The sequence below is a fragment of the Grampus griseus genome (assembly GCF_964374135.1).
Source record: "Grampus griseus genome assembly, chromosome: 8".
Lineage (NCBI taxonomy): Eukaryota > Metazoa > Chordata > Mammalia > Artiodactyla > Delphinidae > Grampus > Grampus griseus.
In genome coordinates this window covers 64814633-64834895 of record NC_139002.1, presented here as the reverse complement: position 1 = coordinate 64834895, position 20263 = coordinate 64814633, and the positions used below count along the sequence as shown (strand labels likewise).

The 20263-nt window shown below is 40.9% G+C and overlaps 1 protein-coding gene across 4 annotated transcripts in view; it reads right to left on the bottom strand.

The window, feature by feature from the left end:
* The window catches only part of ZNF143 (zinc finger protein 143), a 54817-nt gene extending 40316 nt beyond the window's left edge, over positions 1–14501 (bottom strand). For 2 of the 4 annotated variants that reach the window (XM_082660663.1, XM_082660665.1), the window contains exon 1: positions 14406–14478. In XM_082660663.1, coding sequence (XP_082516789.1) covers positions 14406–14447 — 42 coding nt within the window. In that variant the 5' untranslated portion in view covers positions 14448–14478. Of the gene's footprint in view, positions 1–14405 lie in introns of all 4 variants that reach the window. The other 2 variants (XM_082660662.1, XM_082660664.1) reach the window with 2 other exon arrangements.
* Positions 14502–20263: the final 5762 nt, after the last annotated feature.

Genomic DNA, 20263 nt, shown 5'->3' with positions numbered 1-20263 from the left:
AAGTTGACATATTACATGTATTTACTTATTTGGTTTTTTTCTTATCTATTTCTCCCTCAAATAGAATGGACAGGTGTTTTTATGTTTGCTCATTGCTGACTAAAGTGCCTAAAAAGTACTTGGCACACAACAGACACACAATTGGTGCAGAATAAATGGATGAATGGCTCTTTTACCAATCATCACCACAACCCCCTTCCTCCCTTTTCCTATCTCCGGGTCCCATTACCTCTGTAGGCCTTGAGTTGTCTCAAACATGAGTTGGGATAATTTAGCTGCCTTGAGCCAGGGAACTGGATACCAGAGCATCTCTTGAGGACCTTTCCAGGTCTAAAGATCTGATTTCAGTGTCAATATTTAAAAGAGCAATATGCAGATAGTAGTAATAATTTGCAATTATATTTATGTTAGGACTACTTGAAGATTTTTGTTTTATAAACACTATAAACTACACCCTCTTTGGATTAAAGCCAGGGACTATGGTTTAGACGCTGAAAGGTATCAGTGCTGTGATAAAAGTCAATCACGGGCTGACTTTTCAGGGATTCCTGAAATATTTCTAATCTATAACTGTTCATAAAGCAGACTGAAACTTCAATACTTCCTTGCTACATCTAAGGGCTAACAGAGAAGCCTCAAAGTAAAACTGGTACTCTGCTGTTAAGCCCCCTGATGAGTACAGGATTGGGACAGGCTAATTTTCAGAACAAGTACTGCCACTATATAACAGAAATAAGACAAGGAAATGGAAGGGAAAACACCTATAAAAATGTAGAAAGCACTCTATGATTTTTACAGCATTCGTCTAGAAGACGAATTTTGAAAAAGGCAGATTACAAGTTAATTTGGGTCATGATGTTAAGAAATGCCTATGGTTTGACCATAATTCAAGCATTTGTCCTTTTCATTGAATTATCTATAAATCTCCAAATAACTACATCAACAGGTAACTGATATATCTGCAATAAATAAAAGTTATTTCTTGTCTGAAAGCTGGTCAAGTGTTAACTTTCTTTAGGAAGGCTTCAGGACCTATAGTATCTATCCTAAGGGAAAAAAATCTACACTAACTGAAACATCTTGAAGAGACAGCTGATTCCTGGACACAAACTGCTGGCAAATACATGGGGTGGTGAAGGAATCAGAAGAGATCATATGGGCACTACAATTACCAGAAATAATAAGTGATGGCAGGTACACAGCCCATCTTATTCTCAAAAAGGCTCTGTGATACAATTAATGCCCTTTGTTAGAAAATGATCAACTAGGGAAAATATGATAATGAATAGATGAAATAAATAAGCTAGAGATCAAACACTCTATAGTTGCTCATACCATATCCACCATCATGTCTTGATTATTTCTGGCACCAACATTTTCAGGTTGTGTGAAAATAAGTATGTAAGATACACATGACACCTTTAGAAAGGGCCACCTTGCAAAAGGTAGTCAGTTTCCTGTGCTTTAATAATGAATCATGGGCCAAAATCAGACACAGAGGAGGCTGTCATGGGGACACAACAGGAATCTCAAATGAAGACATCTGTGTAATAAATAAAGTTCCTGCCTTTCTGGAAGATGATGATGGATATTAGCATAAGAGAAAAAAACACACGAAATTTAGCAAATGTTATATCCAGAATATATAAAGAAATTCTACAACACAACATCAAAAAACTAATAATCCAATTAAAAATTGGACAAAGGACTTGAATAGAAATTTCTCCAAGGAAGATAAACAAATGCCAAACAAACATATGAAAATATGCTCAATATAACTAACTGTCAAGGAAATGCAAATCAAAACCATAATGAGATATCACCTCACACCTGTTAGAATGCCCACTATTGGGACTTCCCTGGCTAAGTGGTTAAGACTCTGCACTTCTACTGCAGGGGGCCCAGGTTTGATCCCTGGTCCGGAAACTAAGATCCTGCAAGCTGCGTGGCACGGCCAAATAAATAAATAAAAATAAAACAAAAACAGTATGGAGATTCCTCAAAAAATTACAAATAGAATTACCATATGATCTAGCAATTCCACTTCTGGGTACATATCCAAAAGGATTAAAAACAGAATCTCAAAGAGAGATTTGCACACCTCTTCACTGCAGCATTATTCACAATAGCCAAGAGGTGGAAGCAACCTAAATGTCCATCAACGGATGAATGGATAAAGAAAATGCAATTTATATATACACAATGGAATATTAGTCTTAAAAAAGAAGGAAATACTGTCATATGTTACAACATGGATGAACTCTGAGGACATTATTCTAAGTGAAATAAGCCAGTCAAAAAAAGACAAATACTGCATGATTCCACTTATATGAGCTATCTAAAGTAGTCAAACTCTTAGAATTAGAAAGTAGAATGGTAGTTACAAGTACTAGGGGAGTTGTTTGATGAGTATAGTTTCAGTTTTGCAAGATGAAAAAGTTCTAGAGATCTATCACACAACAATGTCCATATAGTTAACACTACTGTACCCTACACTTGAAAATGGTTACGACTGTAAATTTTATGTTGTGGGTTTTTAACCATAATTCTTAGAAAAAGGTCTGAACACATATGGAAAAATGTTAGGATCTGTTAAAAACCAAGTGGATACATAAGCTTTTATTCAATTACTTATACAGGTACTCCTCCTTATATTTGATAGATTTCATAATTTTAAAAGTGAAAAATATCCAAAATTATTGGCAGGAAGAAAAAAATGTCTGAAAATTGATGGTTAAAATTAGTAACTAAATACTAGCTGACTTCATCCCTTAAAAGAAAGAATCAGTGTTTCCTCAGTGGTATGAATCTACATCAGACGAATATTTTAAAATGTGAAGCCCTTAGATATTTCAAGTTTGGTCTAATTTGTTAGATACAATTATTACCACAAATTATTATGAAAATATAAATCTAATGGTCCAGGTATAAAGAACTCCAACTACAAGTAACCTTTATTGTGGTAAGAAATGATACAAAAAGAAACCTAGATTAACAAATCTTAGAGGTCTTTTTGCATGAAGCCACAGAAGCCAGGCCTTCAGAAATTGTCAAGCTCAGATCCTAACCTCAGGCTGGTTTCACCTCAACACTTAACAGAGAAGCTATGCCATTCTATTACCTGGTCTCAATTCCAAATTTTACTCATAAATTTACTACTATACAAAGTGCTTCTCCATTTAAGCATGGTCATTTGTGCTGCATTTTATGACATCTCCTAACCTGGAATGAGGAAGTTCCTTAGTACAGCAACATAAAAATAGCAGGCTAGGGGCTTCCCTGGTGGCGCAGTGGTTGAGAGTCCGCCTGCCGATGCAGGGGACATGGATTCGTGCCCAGGTCCGGGAAGATCCCACATGCCGCGGAGCGCCTAGGCCCGTGAGCCATGGCCGCTGAGACTGCGCGTCCGGAGCCTGTGCTCCGCAACGGGAGAGGCCACATCAGTGAGAGGCCCGCGTACCGCAAAAAAAAAAAAAAAAAAAAATAGCAGGCTATCCTGTACCTTTGCAGTATGCTGATCCAGTAACACTGCTTTGATTAACATTTGTGGAAAACTATCTTTAAATCCCTTCAATTTTATTTAAATACACCCAGGGAATAAGCATGTTCCACTGATGAAATGTAATTCAGTTAAGTACAGAGTAGTTAGAATGTGCTGGTGAATGATGTAGAGTTTTCATAGGCTCTACAGAATGCTAAAGGGTAAAACTGAGGGATAGAGTTTATACTACCTATTTTAAAGAAGTAGAATATTCTATCAGATGGGTGAAATGTTGGAAATTGAAGGCTTTGAAACTTTTTGCCAAGTTCCAGGACCATTCAGAAATAGAATATTTGAAACTGACTGGCAGGTACTTGAGATGAGGCCTAGGAGACCTGAAACTAAAATACCTGTGAGAAAAAGAGGTGAGAAGAGACAAGAATTGAGAAATGGACACCTAGGTCTAGTCATCAGGAACGTCAATTTTGGTGATGGTTTGTTCTTAACTGAACCACTGATGTGAAAAAGTACCAAAACAAATCTCTCTCAAACCTCAACAGTGTAGCATTAAAAACAGAGCTTGAGGGCTTCCCTGGTGGCGCGGCGGTTGAGAGTCCGCCTGCCGATGCAGGGGACACGGGTTCATGCCCCAGTCCGGGAAGATCCCACATGCCGCGGAGCGGCTGGGCCCGTGAGCCACGCTGAGCCTGCACATCCGCAGCCTGTGCTCCGCGCAGGAGAGGCCACAACGGTGAGAGGCTCACATACTGTAAAAAAAAAAAAAAAAAAAAAAACAGGGCTTGATAAGGGCACACCTGCATAGCTCAGTTTGCTAAGCATGCCCTGGCTTGCTTTCACTGAGACTAGGGAGTCTGAGGAAGCATCAGGAGGAAGAGAAAGGTTCTGATATATTCAAACTCAACTTCTGACATTGTTCTGTTAAAAAAAGCATAAAGTCGTTTCAAAACTATGATGCCACAAAAAAAAAAAAACTATGATGCTAGATTGTACTTTATTTCCCTCAAGATAAACACTGTGTATGTTAATATTTTATTACCCAAATTGCTCATCTTGTCATAGGTAAGGGAAGCAAAGCATTGTGAGACAATTATGAAAATAAGAGAGGGCACTCCTGAAACACAACACTATCACAAAATAGATCCTTTGTCCAAAAAAGTATATTGAATAGGACACTAAACATGGATAGTTAAAACATATACCTCTAGTCAGAAAAAACTGTTTGTACAGGTCATATTTACGAAGCATTTTTCAGATCTAATAACTTATTTGATGGAATAGTCCTGAAGGGCCATAAAATTTCTTGGGCTCTTCCAACCTCTTCTGAACCCCCAAAGCAGTCCAGCAAACTTACATGTCTTTATTTCTTCATGATGACTATTTAAAATATTTTCCATTTACCTCAAACCTTCTACCCCCACTCCCTCTCCTGCTATCCTCCCACCCTGTCTCCTTCACCACTTCATTTTCAGCAAATTAATCAGCTCCCAACTTCACGGAAAATATAGAAGTCAGCAGAGGAATTCTCTGCCAACAAACCTCACTTCACTGCATTTCCACACATTTCTTCCTTCTCTCCTACAATATTACCTTCCTACAAGGTAAGACTAATCCTTCCAACCTGTACTCTGCATTTCATCTGTCTTTCCTCCTTAGGGATCTCAGGGATCTCTCCTGTAAAAAATTTCCCTCTCTCTCCCAGTTCCTTCCCATCAATAACTTAAAAAAACACAAAAACAGGGACTTCCCTGGTGGTCCAGTGGGTAAGACTCCATGCTCCCGATGCAAGGGGTCAGGGAACTAGATCCTTCATGTTGCAACTAAGAGCCCGTGTGCTGCAACTAAAAGATCCTGCATGCCGCAATGAAGATCCCTCACATGGCAACTAAGACCCGGTGCAGCCAAATAAAAATAATAAATATTTTAAAAAACAAAAACAAAATCGATAAAACAAAATCTTGCCTCTGACTCAGCTACTAGTCTCTCTCTCCTCCTTATCACAGCTAGATTTCTCTAACAGTTGTTACTAAGACTATTTCCTGATTTCCCACTGCTATCCATCTGGTTTCTGTCCCTAAGTATTGAAACTGCTTTGGCTGGTCACTAATCTCCACTTTAACATGAAGTTCGATGGCCATTCCTATGAATGAGAGATGAAAATATTCATCCACAAAAAGACTTACACAAGAATGTCCATAGCAACTTTATCCATAATAGTTCCAAATTGGAATGAACTCAAATGTCCATCATAAAACAGATTAAAAAGCTGTGATAGGGGCTTCCCTGGTGGTGCAGTGGTTGAGAATCCGCCTGCCAATGCAGGGGACGTGGGATCGAGCCCTGGTCTGGGAAGATCCCACATGCCGCAGAGCGCCACAACTACTGAAACCTGTTCATCCTAGAGCCTTCGCACTACAAATATTGAAGCACACACACTCTAGGGCCCGCGTGCTGCAACTACTGAGCCCACCTGCTGCAACTAGTGAAGCCCGCGCACCAAGAGCCGGTGCTCCGCAACAAGAGAAGCCACTGCAATGAGAAGCCCGCTCACCGCAATGAAGAGTAGCCCCTGCTCGCCACAACTACAGAAAGACCTCGCACAGCAACGAAGACCCAATGCAGCTAAAGAAAAAAAAAAATGTGATGGATACTTTTCTGTCTTATATTGGGTTTGATATCATTGACCTTTATCTCCTTCTTAGAACATTCTCTTACCTTGGCTTCTGTGACTTCCACACGCTCCTGGTTTTTTCCAACTTCCTAGCTAATCCTTTTCCATTTCTCCTATGGGTTCCTAAATACTGAGAACCCACAAGTTTCCATCCTAGTTTGTTTTTTCATTTTATGCACTTTTCCTCTTGGAATATCATATCCATTCCATTGGCTTCAAAGATCTCTGGAATTTATAAGCTCTTTAAAATTTCTCTAGTCCTTTCTCTTAAGGGCTCCTGATCTATATATCTAGCTGCTTACTGGCCTTGGTGACCTTCATGGTCCACAGTCACCTCCATCTCAAAACAGTTTGCCACAAAATTCTACTTTAGTATTTTCTCCCTCAGTGATAAACGCAGTCACCTACCCAGTAGTCAAATCCCCCTTATTCTCCAACCGATCACTAAGAACTATCACTCTACCTCCTAAATATCTGTCAAATCCACTTGCTTCTCTTATTAGGTTGTCTTAATTCAGGGTACCATCACTGCTTGGGTTACTACATCGGCCTCCTAAAATCCACTCCTACCCTCCTCCAATCTAATCAGTCCAAGTGCTTTCAAATCCAATCAGAGCATTTCTCTGTCTCAAAACCTTCAAAACTTTCCCATTTCCCCATATAGTCCAAATATCATGATCTGGATTCTACTAACTTCTCCAATAAGACGAACAATCATCCTGCGTTGCCCAAGACTGAGAAGCTTCCTGGCTCATGGGACTCTCAGTTCTTTTTTTTTTTTTGGTGGTGGGGGACACTTTCTTTTAAAACTGGGATAGTCTTGGGCAAATCAAGACAAGTTGGTCACTCTATCTTCCAGTCTTGTTCTAGCACAACCTCACATTCTACACTCCAGCAATACTGTTTAAAATTCTAGTAGTTAATGATACTGGTATCATTTAATAATAATATTAATTAAAATGTTAATAATACTAATAAATAAAAATGATTATAATGATAACTAACTCTTCCAAAATACTATACGCCAGGCATTACTACTAATTCATTTAATCCTTCTAGCAATCCTATGAATTAAGTACCATTTTATCACAATTTTGCAGACCAAGAAAGTGAAGCCCACAAAGGTTAAATGATGTCCTTAACTTCACAACATAAGTGGCAAAGTCAACCTTCTAATCATCTGGCTCAACAACTTATACATGAGCTGCTGGATTATTTGCCACTCCCAGAACAGCCCAAGGTGTCTCCTGCATCTCGGCTCTGAACACTGCTATTCATACCCTCTAGAATACTCTTCCTCCTCTCTTTACTTGGCTAAATTCTTCAGATTCCACCAGAAAGTTTTATCTGAACTCCCCAAATTGGGTCAGAATGCTTTAGATGTATTTCCCAAGATACTCTGTCCATACTCTTATAATAACACTTAGCACAGTATACTTTAATTACCTGTTTTTCTCCAGACTGGAAGCAGTATATTTACAGTAACCAGCTACTAAAACATATCTAAGGAGGATTCCCCTATAGATAGATTGGAAAGTATGGGTTATACTTAGGAAGGAATGCTTATGAGCGGTAGTATAACACTATACTTAAGAATAAGGACTCTGGAGCAAAACAGCCTGCTTCAAAATCTCATTTTACCACATATTATCTATGTGACCTTGGGCAAGTTACTTAACCATGCTGTGCCACAGTTTCCCTATCTGTAAAAGGAGGGTACTTCACAGAGGGTATTGTGAGGTATCTGTGTTAAATACAAAGCACTTGTAACAGCACATGGTATTATATATATGTTTGCTATTAATGCTTATCAGTAGTTTAAAGCTAAATGAGAAGAGACTGTACAGCTCTATCTCTTGTCTTATTCACTATTTTCTCCTACTACTGTAAAAGGGTATTGCCAGAGGAGAAAGAAGACAAAAAAGAAAGTTTCAGAGATGTGTTATTCAAGAGGAACTTTCCTCTTGTTCATGCTTTTCCTTTTTGAAAATATCTTTACTGAGACGTAATTCACATATCATAAAATGTACCCATTTAAGGTGTACAATTCAATGACTTTAGTATATTCAGAGTTGTACAAACATCACCACAACCTGAATTCACAATATTTTTATCACCCTTCAAAAGAAAACCCTACCTCCCCCTTTCCAAAGCCCTAGGCAACCACTAATCTACTTTCTATTTCTATAGATTTGCTTATTCTGGACACTTCATGTAAATGGAATCATAGTATGTGGTCTTTTGTGACTGCCTTCTTTCACTTATACATAATGTTTTCAAGGTTTCTCCATAAAAGAATAAAAACTAAAAAAAAAATTTCAATCCATAAAAATAATGAATCACTATGTTGTACACCTTAAAAGAATAATAATGTAAATCAACTATACTTCAATTTGAAAAAGGTAAAAAAAAAAAAATCTCCTTTTCCTTCTGAAAGTCTTTTTCCCCTAAAAAGGAAGACAAAAAATAATTTCTAAAGGTGATTTTAGGGACTTCCCTGGTGGCACAGTGGTTAAGAATCTGCCTGCCAATGCAGGGGACACGGGTTCGAGCACTGGTCTGGGAAGATCCCACATGCCGCGGAGCAACTAAGCCCACATGCCACAACTAAGCCCACGTGTCACAACTACTGAGCCCTCGTGCCACAACTACTGAAGGGCGCATGCCTAGAGCCCATGCTCTGAAACAAGAGAAGCTACCACAATGAGAAACCCACGTACTACAACGAAGAGTAGCCCCGGCTCACCACAACTAGAGAAAGCCGGCACGCAACAACAAAGACCCAACACAGCCAAAAATAAACAAATAAATTTATGTTTAAAATAAGATAAAATAAAGGTGATTTTAAGTAATTGACTTTTTAAAAAATTTTTATTTATTTATTTTTGGCCATGCTGCCACATGTGGGATCTTAGCTCCCTGACCAGGGATCGAACCCGTGCCCCCTGCAGTAGAAGCTCAGAGTCCTAGCCACTTCACCACCAGGGAATTCCCTGAATAACTGACTTTTAATAACAGACATTTATCTCCTAGTATATTTTCCTTAAATATTATCTTCTCAACAATAAGCATGTCCACTTACAAAAAGCTCCCCAGTTGAATCTAACATGCACTCCTCATTTAAAAACACAGATCTATAATCCATCAACTAAAAACATTTACATACATTCCTAGGTCTCAAATCAAACTGCCCCATCCAAAAGTCTGCCAGTGATTCTTTTTCCTCTCAGCACTTCTGTTTGAAAGGACAAATGCCAGAGGAAAGGGAAGACACTAACCAATAGGTAGGTGGGGAGGTCTCCTAGGAATGTACCACGTTGTCATTCTTTTTTTTCTTTTAATTTTTATTTATTTATTTATTTTTAGCTTTGTTGGGTCTTCTTTGCTGCACACAGGCTTTCTCTAGTTGGGGCGAGCGGGGGCTACTCTTCACCGCAGTGCGCGTACTTCTCATTGCGGTGGCTTCTCTTGTTGCGGAGCATGGGCTCTAGGTGTGCAAGCCTCAGTAGTTGTGACACATGGGCTCAGCAGTTGTGGCTCACAGGCTCTAGAGCATAAGCTCAGCAGTTTTGGCACATGGGCCTAGTTGCTCCGCGGCATGTGGGATTTTCCCAGACCAGGGCTCGAACCCATGTCCCCTGCATTGGCAGGCGGATTCCTAACCACTGTGCCACCAGGGAAGTCCCTGTCATTCATTTTATATCAAAATACATCTTGTTTTCTGTCTGAATTAAACACAACACATTCCATATACACCATTAAGGTTTGCCAATTCATCTTTCCACTCTAATCAATTTGCCATATGGACTTGGCTATTTCCACCAAACCCAGACAACAGATTAAAAGGATCAAAAGTCATCCTTGACTAAACCCTCATTCTTTTTTTTGCAGTACGCGGGCCTCTCACTGTTGTGGCCTCTCCCGTTGCGGAGCACAGGCTCCAGACACGCAGGCCTGCGGCCATTGCTCACAGGCCTACCCTCTCCGTGGCATGTGGGATCTTCCCGGACCAGGGCACGAACCCGTGTCCCCTGCATCAGCAGGCGGACGCTCAACCACTGCGCCACCAGAGAAGCCCACCCTCATTCTTAAATTCACAACAGGGCAATTGTCAACTCCATGATTTTTTTTTTAAATGGAACCATATATATGGGAACTTGGTATGACAGAGAGCATTTCATCTTTTTAATTTTTTTTGGCTACACTGCCCAGCTTGTGGGATCTTAGTTCCCGGACCAGGGAGTGAACCCAGACCCTCAGCAATGAGAGTGTGGAGTCTTACCCACTGGACCACCAGGGCATTCCCTTCAACTCCATGATTTTTATCCTTCAAAACCTTTCTTTTCCAACTCCTCACATATTAATAACTACTGCAATAACTTCTTTACTGCTTTCTTTACTCCAGTCTCTCATCCTTCCATTCCAATAACACTGCCAACTATCTTATTTTGTCTTGTACAACAGTAGAATTTTCATTGCATACAATATTGTAAGAAAAATTTGTTAATAAGATTAATTCCCACTAGCTTAATAAATCAAATCTTTTCGTTTCCTGGTTTTCTTCTTTAACTCTTGCTATCCACACACATAATTTTTTACAGCATTACCTCCCAGAAATGGGACTAGGAGATGAGGGTGGACTGGGGACGGGCCTTTTAATTTCTACCGTATACATTCCATAAGTTAAAAAGAAATTTACCATGTATTATTTTCATGGTTTTAAAACTAGTTACTTAAAAAAAAAGTTACTATAAACAGAAGCATTAATAAAGTAAGGAGCACCTAACTCTGCCTCAGGTATGCAAAGATGATTACATGTGAATATGGGCATAAGAAAGATAAGTAAACATTTCCTAGGGGTAGGAAGAGTAGAGAAGGCAGTCCAGACACAGGGAACAGCCTTTGTCACTGTCCAGTCTAAATCCATCTTTGAAACAAAATCACTTTGATTTTGACAGTACGGTAAAGTTTAAAACACTGTCTCAGGGACTTCCCTGGTGGCGCAGGGTTGGGAGTCCGCCTGCCAATGCAGGGGACACGGGTTCAAGCCCTGGTCTGGGAAGATCCCACATGCTGCGGAGCAACTAAGGCCGTGCACTGCAACTACTGAGCCTTCACTCTAGAGCTCAAGAACCACAACTACTGAAGCCCACGCGCCTAGAGCCTATGCTCTGCAACAAGAGAAGCCACCAAACTGAGAAGCCTACGCACCACAATGAAGAGTAGCCCCCACTTGCTGCAACTAGAGAAAGCCCGCGCGAAGCAACAAAGACCCAATGCAGCCAAAAATAAATAAATTAAAAACCAAAAAACACTGTCTCACAAAAGCCATCCCTTAAAATGCAAATTAAGCAAAGAGCAACGACTCAAGCAACCCAACTCTTTAAAAAATCACTACGTCCTGGGCTTCCCTGATGGCGCAGTGGTTGAGAGTCCGCCTGCCAGTGCAAGGGACACGGGTTCGTGCCCCGGTCCGGGAAGATACCACATGCCGCAGAGCGGCTAGGCCCGTGAGCCATGGCCGCTGAGCCTGCGCGTCTGGAGCCTGTGCTCCGCAACGGGAGAGGCCACAACAGTGAGAGGCCCGCATACCGTAAAAAAAAAAAAAAAAAAAAAATCACTATGTCCTGAAATAAAGCCAGGAGCAAAAAGACTCAGAACTGGGTAAAACCTCAGATTAAAAACCAAAAACTAGATAAAAACTTCAAAATTAAGTAATGATGAGAACATCAGGACTCAGAAAGTTCTCCTCCCATGATCATAAACTGTACCTACATTATAAATATTTAATAACAGCTAAAGTAATAGTAGAGGCACAATTCCCCAAAACAGCTAGGTCATCTTTCCATGAAGAATATGATGAATCCTTACTTCACAGCAATATCTCAACCTGCAGCAAAGGGCAATGGACATTTTGCAAATCATATATCTGATAAAGGACCTTTATATAAGAAACTCTTAGAACTCAATAACAGATAAACAATCCAATTTTAAAATGGGGAAAAGACCCAAATAGACATTTCCAAAAAGAAAATATACAAATGGCCAATAAGCACATGAAAAAATGCTCAGCACAATTAGCCATTGGAAAATGCAAATCAAAATCACAAGAGAGGGCTTCCCTGGTGGTGCAGTGGTTGAGAGTCCGCCTGCTAATGCACGGGACGCGGGTTCGTGCCCCGGTCTGGGAGGATCCCACATGCCGCGGAGCGGCTAGGCCTGTGAGCCATGGCCACTGAGCCTGCGCGTCCGGAGCCTGTGCTCAGCAGCAATGGGAGAGGCCACAGCAGTGAGAGGCCCGCGTAACGCAAAAAAAAAAAAAAATCACAAGAGATACCACTTCACACCCACTAGGATGGCTACCATCAAAAAGACTGATGACAACAAGTGCTGGCAAGGATATGGAGAATGGGAGCTCTCATACACTGCTGGTAGGAATGTAAAATGGTACACCCACTTTGGAAAAGTTTGCCAGTTCCTCAAAAGATTGAACACAGAGTTACCGTATGACCAAATGACCAAGAAATTCTACTCCTAGGTATATATATACACACAAGAGAAATAAAAACAAATGTCCACACAAAAACTTGTTCCGTAACTGTTCATGGCAGCATTATGCATCATAGACAAAAAAGTGGAAGCAATCTAAATGTCCATCAACAGATGAATGGATAAATAAAAGGTGTTACGTCCATACAGCGAAATATTTGGCAATAAAAAGAAATGAACTACTCATATATGCTATAACATGCATGAACCTTGCAAATATCATGCTAAATGAAAGAAGCCAGTCACAGAAGTCCACATACTGTGTGATTCCATTTTTATGAAATGTTGGTAATAGACAAATCTGTAGATTAGTGGTTGGGGAAGAAGGAGTGTTATGGGGAAATGGGGAGTAACTTAAGTGGGTACAGAGTTTCTTGGGGGGTGATGAACATGTTTTAAAATTTTGGTGATGGTGGCACAACTCTGTGAATACATTAAACCTACCTAATTATTATAATACTTTAAATGGGTGAATTGTAAAGGTATATAAATTATATCAATAAAGCCATTATTTTTAAAAAATAAAAGACAGCTATGGAAAAAATAGGCACTCAAGTATTTGTACACTAAATAATTTCCAAAGTAATCAAAATACACCTGGATAAATTAGTTACCTGTCTTACCTGAGCTTTTGTATGATCTCACTACCTATTCTCTTACTAAACACTTAACAATGAACTGAAACTAAGCACTTAGCAAGAGAATATATTAAATACTGCACAGATTTTTGTCAACTACAGCAAAACACAAGTATCTTCTAGTAAGGTTCGGGACAAAGCCGACCACAACTTCGAACCTACAATTTTTCACATCCCCACTAGGTTATACCAGCTGATTAGACACTTCCAAAGGCTTAAACTGATCTTAAACAAATAATCAGTTTAGCAATTGTATTCTTATCTACTCTTTACTTAACTTCCTTAATGCGTAAACTTAAATGTTAAAAAAAGCAAAAGGAGAGAGAAGAAAAATTGATTTACGTTCCACAATAAAATGTTACAAAGCAACCAAAGCATTCGTATACTCTTTGGCCAAAACCGAGAAAAAAGGAGAATGATAAAAATGACAATTTCTAATATTCGCTGTTAGGCCTCAATGACCATAAACATTTTTTTTTTTTTTTTTTTTAGTGAGGGAAACAAGAAATCTGTGCACGATCAGAGTGGGAGGAAATTCTGGGTGCGATCTACAGGCGGGATGCCGACCGGGCCCTCAGCCAGTTCTGCCGCCGGCGCCCCAGCTAGGGCCTGGTGCCGACCGGGGTCCAGCGTCTCAGCCGGAGGAGCTTCGCCTCGGCGGCGCCAGGGGACTCGCTCCGCGCGGAGGTCAAGCCGAGAAACGCCGCCGGGCTCCCAAGGGCTCCACCCTCCCCTCCTTCACTCCCTCCCCTCGGCAGTCCCCTGAGGGGAACAGGCGGGGCGCAGTGCGCAGAGACAAGGGCGGGGGGTGGGGGTGCGTCCTCTGAGAAAAGCTCCGCCGCCCGAGTGGCGGCCGCGGGTTATTAATAAACTCCGCTTCTGCCCAGGCGTCTCTACCGCGGCCGGCCGTAGGATCTGCAAGGCCTGCGGCGGTGGCTGAGGAGCCAGAGTCCGAGCCCGGGCCCTACCGGGCCCGCGCCGCCACGCTGAGGGCGGCGGCCGGGCGGAGAATAATGCACACTGGGTAAAAACACATTTATATACGAACCTCCGAGAAAATTTTCCAACAATTCCTTCGTCCGACCACCATGCACCAGGACAGGAAACAGCCGCCCGGCCCCTCAGCCCCGCAACCAGCATAGTGGGTCTGAAGCCCGCCCCCAGCCTCCATTGGGCTTTCATTACGTCACTCACTGGACGCTTCCTGCTTGCCATTGGCTCAAATTTAGGCGACGCGAAAGGAGACCGCCTTATCCACGCCCCTTTTCCTGACGTCAGCCTCGCCTGGCCTTACAGCCAGCGCCTGAGTGGCTTACCCAAAGTGCGGAACAAAGTTTTCTGCTTCTGACTGGTTGGCAGAACCGCTCGTCCCAGCGCGACACCGCCTCGCTGACAAGTGAATTATGCAGAGTCTGTGGCCCCAGCAGGAGGCGCCATTTTGTAGCGAGGGAGGGAGGCTGGTCCTTGTGACTAGCCGGGAGGGAGAAGGGTTCACAGGCGCCATTTTCCCCACAGGGGCTAGGAGGTGGCCTTGGCGCTCCCGGTGGGCTTGCTGGAGCGCGTTCTGGAGACCGGGTGGGCTTTGCCTAGCAATTGCCGAGTGTCGTCCCGTTGGGAGGGAAGTGGTAGGGTGGGGTAGGACAGGATGGGACGCCTCACCGCTCCCTGGGGGCTCTCGGTGCCAGCTGAGGCCTTTGGTCTTGGGCGGAGGCTCTGCTCTTCCGAGAGCTGCTGTATGCCTGTCACTGGCTGCCAAGTCTCCCTTTGCTTTTCCAGTCGCTGGGGCATCATCATTGGTAGGAGGATGAGCCTCCTGCCTCAGCTGAAGCTCCGGCGTAGCTCGACAGCGGGGTGGTGGTCTTGGACTCTGCTGGGAGACACTGCGGTTGCTTTTGCGCTTTCATGTTCCTTAGGTTCAAATTTTGAAGTCGTCTGTAATGGTGTCGCTAACTTTTTTACTTTCCCTTTTGTGTGTGTCGCAAATTCAAGGAAAGTCAAAAGGCTGAGGAAATAATTGACTCGGTCTCCCCAGTATTAAGAATGGATACAAATTAGTTGTGAAGTTTAGGTAGTGTTTCTTGTAGTTCTCAACCCAGAATTTTTCTGAGCCATTGGAAATACTAGTCATTTCAGGAGTATTCAGTATGTATTCATATGCTTTGGCAACCAGGCTGAATAAAGATGAGGTAAAGTGTGTAGACTCAAGATTTGTTAAATCTGGTGTTCCAAATGTAGATTTGAGTTACTAAGAGATTGAGAAGGATGGTCCCGTTGTAACTGGAGATTTGTGTCCTGCTTACAAAAGCTGGACAGAGCTGGATGATGTTTGATCTAGTGTCTTTGCATTTCAGGTGATTATGGAATGGCCTAAGTGAGGATAATTAAAGTGTTTTGATTTACATTCGAGTCCAGTTTGAGATTTTTAATGAGACCTTCTTTTAGGTAGCGAGTGAGGGGCAGGCTGCAGACCCTAACCAAGGTATAGCTGCGTAATTGGTGCCCAAATGCCATTGGAAGGAAAATAGGACGTTGAGTGTCGTTTGAATACATAGTCTTTAGAAGTTTAAAGTAGTTTTTATATTTTATGCCCTTATAAGAATAAAAGATGTGGCACATAAAATTGGATTAGGTTGCTTGAAACTGGAGGAATTGGCTCATTCAAGTCTTGTACCCAATGGATAGATTTCCCTTTTTCACAGAGAGTTCAGATGACAAACGAGGTGTTTTAATTTATACTTTCTGTACCTTCTAGATGTTATATCTGTATTTTATAGTCAGAAATATTATTAAAAGAATCAAAATACTTTTATGCAATGTAGTCATTTATTACTAAGTCCTGAATCTCTAGTCTGTTAAAACACAGTAATACAGAATCTCAAAAGGAAGTTAAAAATCACCCTGTAATCGTAGTTTGCAGTTACAGGACATCTTTTTATCCCCAGGACCTACTGAGTGGTTGTAAACATTGAATGGTGGTGGTGGATAGGATACTATAATTCTAATCTGATTCAGGGAGAAACCTTAATAATGATTTTGTCATAGGTAGTGGAACTTTGTGTTACAGTATTTACCACTGACTATATATAGAACAAAGTTCAAATGTACATACTATTCAGGGCCATCCAGAATCTTCACATTTTCCCTAAATCACTTCCTATCCCTCATATCTTATTACATGTTAACAAATTAATGGCATGAAAACATTTCACTGCCAATCAGTACTAGTCCATGCTCTTACACAAAGCTGGACCTTTTCCCCAGTTTTCTAAATAGGCTAACTTATTTCTAGCCCCCTTCAAAAACTGTTGCCATCAAGGTTTTAAAAACATGTCTTTCAGTAACTAAAAACTTCCTGGAGAATTGGTTGATTTTGGTAGATTTGTACAATGATATAACCATTAAAGTATTATATGTATAGGGCTTCCCTGGTGGTGCAGTGGTTGGGAGTCCGCCTGCCGGCGCAGGGGACACAGGTTCGTGCCCCGGTCCGGGAGGATCCCACATGCCGCGGAGCGGCTGGGCCCGTGAGCCATGGCCGCTGAGCTTGCGCGTCCGGAGCCTGTGCTCCGCAACGGGAGAGGCCGCAACAGTGAGAGGCCCGCGTACCGCAAAAAAAAAAAAAAACGAAACAAACAACAAAAAAGTATTATATGTATAGAAAAAAGATACGAAGAGAATTTCCTGGCAGTCCAGTGGTTAGGACTCCGTGCTTTCGTTGCCAAGGGCTCGGGTTCAATCACTGGTTGGGGAACTAACATCCCACAAGCCGCACGATGCGCCCGAGAAAAAAAAACAACAAAAAAACGTAGAAATAATGCATTCAACTCTTAAAAGTAATTATGTCTAGGAGAAGGTGATTTTGAGTTATCAAATTATTTTCATATAGGTTTATAATAAATTTTTATTATGAATTTGTAGCTTTTGTTTAAACACTGAAGAATTTTTCTTTTTTTAAAAAACTTATTTCTCTTCTGTTTTTTCTTTTCTGAAAACACTAAAGAATTTAAAACCAACTCTCTCCATTGGAAGTTGTGGCTGTTAGATGTGTCACTTGTCTTACAAACTGTAGCCCCATGTGTAAAGTAGAAACACTTATTTCACAGTGTGACTGGGAGGATATGTGAGAATGTAGATAAATGTAGCACAGTGCTTATCAGAGATACTTTTCAAGTGCTTAATAAATGTTAGCCCATCTCTCTCCAGTCCTCACTTTAATGGTCAACAGCAGTGGTTCTTAAGCACTTTGACAACTCCTTTGAGATTCAGATGAAAGCTATGAAAAATATACTAAAGACTGCAGTTTCATAGGACTCCTGGACCCAGAATTAAGAGTCCTTGGTCTGTAGAATAAACTCATTCAGTTAATCAGCTTCCACACCGAAAGCATTAATCAGAGCTTAATTAGAACATACTTTTGGAAGTGTATGAGGAAGTTACTTAAAATGTTCCTTTCCAATCTCAGATATATAGTTCTCAGTATATATGCTGACATAGACATAGGTATAATACAACTGGTAATGTTTTGTTAGTGGCTAATTGCATGATTCTCCTCATTTCAAGCTATCTATAGTGACTCCAGTGTGTGCAATTTTTCATTTTACCAACTCTACCCCTGGACCACATGTTAACCCCATTCATTCATTACATCTTTGAAAATATCACCCAGTAAGTGAGCTCCAAGGTTACTAGTTGTGGTTAATGTGTGTTAGGTTTATTTTAGTGGGAAACTAAGAGGAGAGTAAACTCAATTTACAAAATGTTATCAATCTAAAGCTCCTGAAGATTCCTCCTGCTACCCACCCAAACTCGCACCAGCTAGGGCTATTTGATAGGGTGATGGGATTTAAAAAACAAATGAGCAGCTGGTAGCAAAACAAAGTATTGGGGGGAAGAATACTTTCCCTATAATAAGGGGATAGCTAGATCTTAATTTGTATTTAATAAATAAACATTTTATGTTACTTTTTAGAGAACTTTAAACAAATTTGAGGCTTAAGAAAACTGAAAATTGAGATAGTCATATATCATAAAATTCGGGCTTCCCTGGTGGTGCAGTGGTTGAGAGTCCGCCTGCCGATGCAGGGGACACGGGTTCGTGCACCGATCCGGGAGGATCCCACGTGCCGCGGAGCGGCTGGGCCCGTGAGCCATGGCCGCTGAGCGGGCGCGTCCGGAGCCTGTGCTCCGCAACGGGAGAGGCCACAACAGTGAGAGGCCGGCGTACAGCAAAAAAAAAAAGTTTGTAATCTCATATATCATAAAATTCATCATTTTAAAGTGTACATACACTTAAGTAGTTTTTAGTATATTCACAAAGCTGTTCAACCATCACCATTATCTAATGGAAAACACTTTCATCATGCCCAACAGAAACCCTATAGCACTCACTCTCCATTCCCTCCTCCCTCCCCACCCCTGCCCAGTGTTCCCTAACTTATTGATTTGCTAATTATAGATCTTTCATGTAAATGAAATCCTGTGACTGACTTCTTTCACTTTGTTTTCAAGGCTTATCCACATGTAGCATGTAATTGTACTTCATTCCTTATTGCCAAATATCTGATTATTTGGATATACCACATTTTGTTTATCCATTCATCAACTGATGGCTGTTTGGGTCGTTTCCTCCTTTTGGCTATAGTAATGCTAGTATGAACAACTGTGTACAAGTTCTTGTGTGGACATATGTTTGATTTCTCTCAGATATATGCATCATCTGGGAGTGGAATTGCTAGGTGACACTATTTTCTACCTTTTGAGGAACTGCCAAACTTTTACACAACAGATAAGCATTTTACATCGTATCAACACTATGAGGGTTTCAATTTCTCTTCTTCCTCACCAATACTTGTAATTGTGCACCTTCTTGATTATAGACATGCTAGTATGTATGAAATATCTCATCATGAATTCTGATTTGCATTTTCCTAATGACTAGTGATGTTAAGCATTTTTTCCTATGATACTGGCCATTTCTTTCTTTGGAGAAACGTCTACTTGGGTTCTTTACTGTTTTTAAATGGGGTTTTGTGTTGTTGAGTTCTAAGACTTCTGTATATACTCAAGATTAACAGGTATTTTCTCCCATTCTCTGGGGTCTTTTCACTTTCTGGAAAAGTGTCCTTTAAAGCACAAAGTTGTAAGTTTTGATGAAGTCCAAGTCATCTGTTTTTTATTTTATTATTTTTTTGCGGTATGCGGGCCTGTCCTGTGGTGCTTGTTGCTTGTCCTGTGGTGTTATATCCAAAAACTATTACCTAATTCAGTCACGATTTACACCTGTATTTTTTCTAAGACTTTGAGATCTTATATTTAAATCTTGAAACCACTTTGAATTATTTTGTATATAGTGTTAAGGGTCCAACTTCATGTTCTTACATGTAGATACCCAGCTGTCTCAGAGCCATTTTTAAAAAGATTCTTTCCTACATTGGTTTTGGGACCCTTGTTGAAAATCAATTGACCATAAATTTAAGGGTTTATTTCTGGACTCTCTATTTTATTCCTTTGGTCAGTATAAGGTATTTATCCTTGAGAATTCCCTGGTGGTCCAGTGGTTAGGACTCTGCACTTTCACTGCAGAGGGCACAGGTTCAGTCCCTGGTAAGGGAACCAAGATCCCACAAGCCGCGAAATGCAGCCAAAAAAGAAAGAAAAAAAAGTATCCTTACTAGTAAAATCATGTTTGCTTTAAAGATTGTTTTGACTATTCTGAGTCCCTTGTATTTCCATACAGATTTTAGAATGTTTGTCAATTCCAGCAAAAAAGGTAGCTTTTACAAGGATTACACTGAATCTGCAGATCAACTTGGGAAGTATTGCTATCTTCACAATAGTATGTCTTTCAATTCATGAACATGGGATGTCTCTATTTAGGTGTTTTGTAGTTTTCAGAGTGTAAGTTTT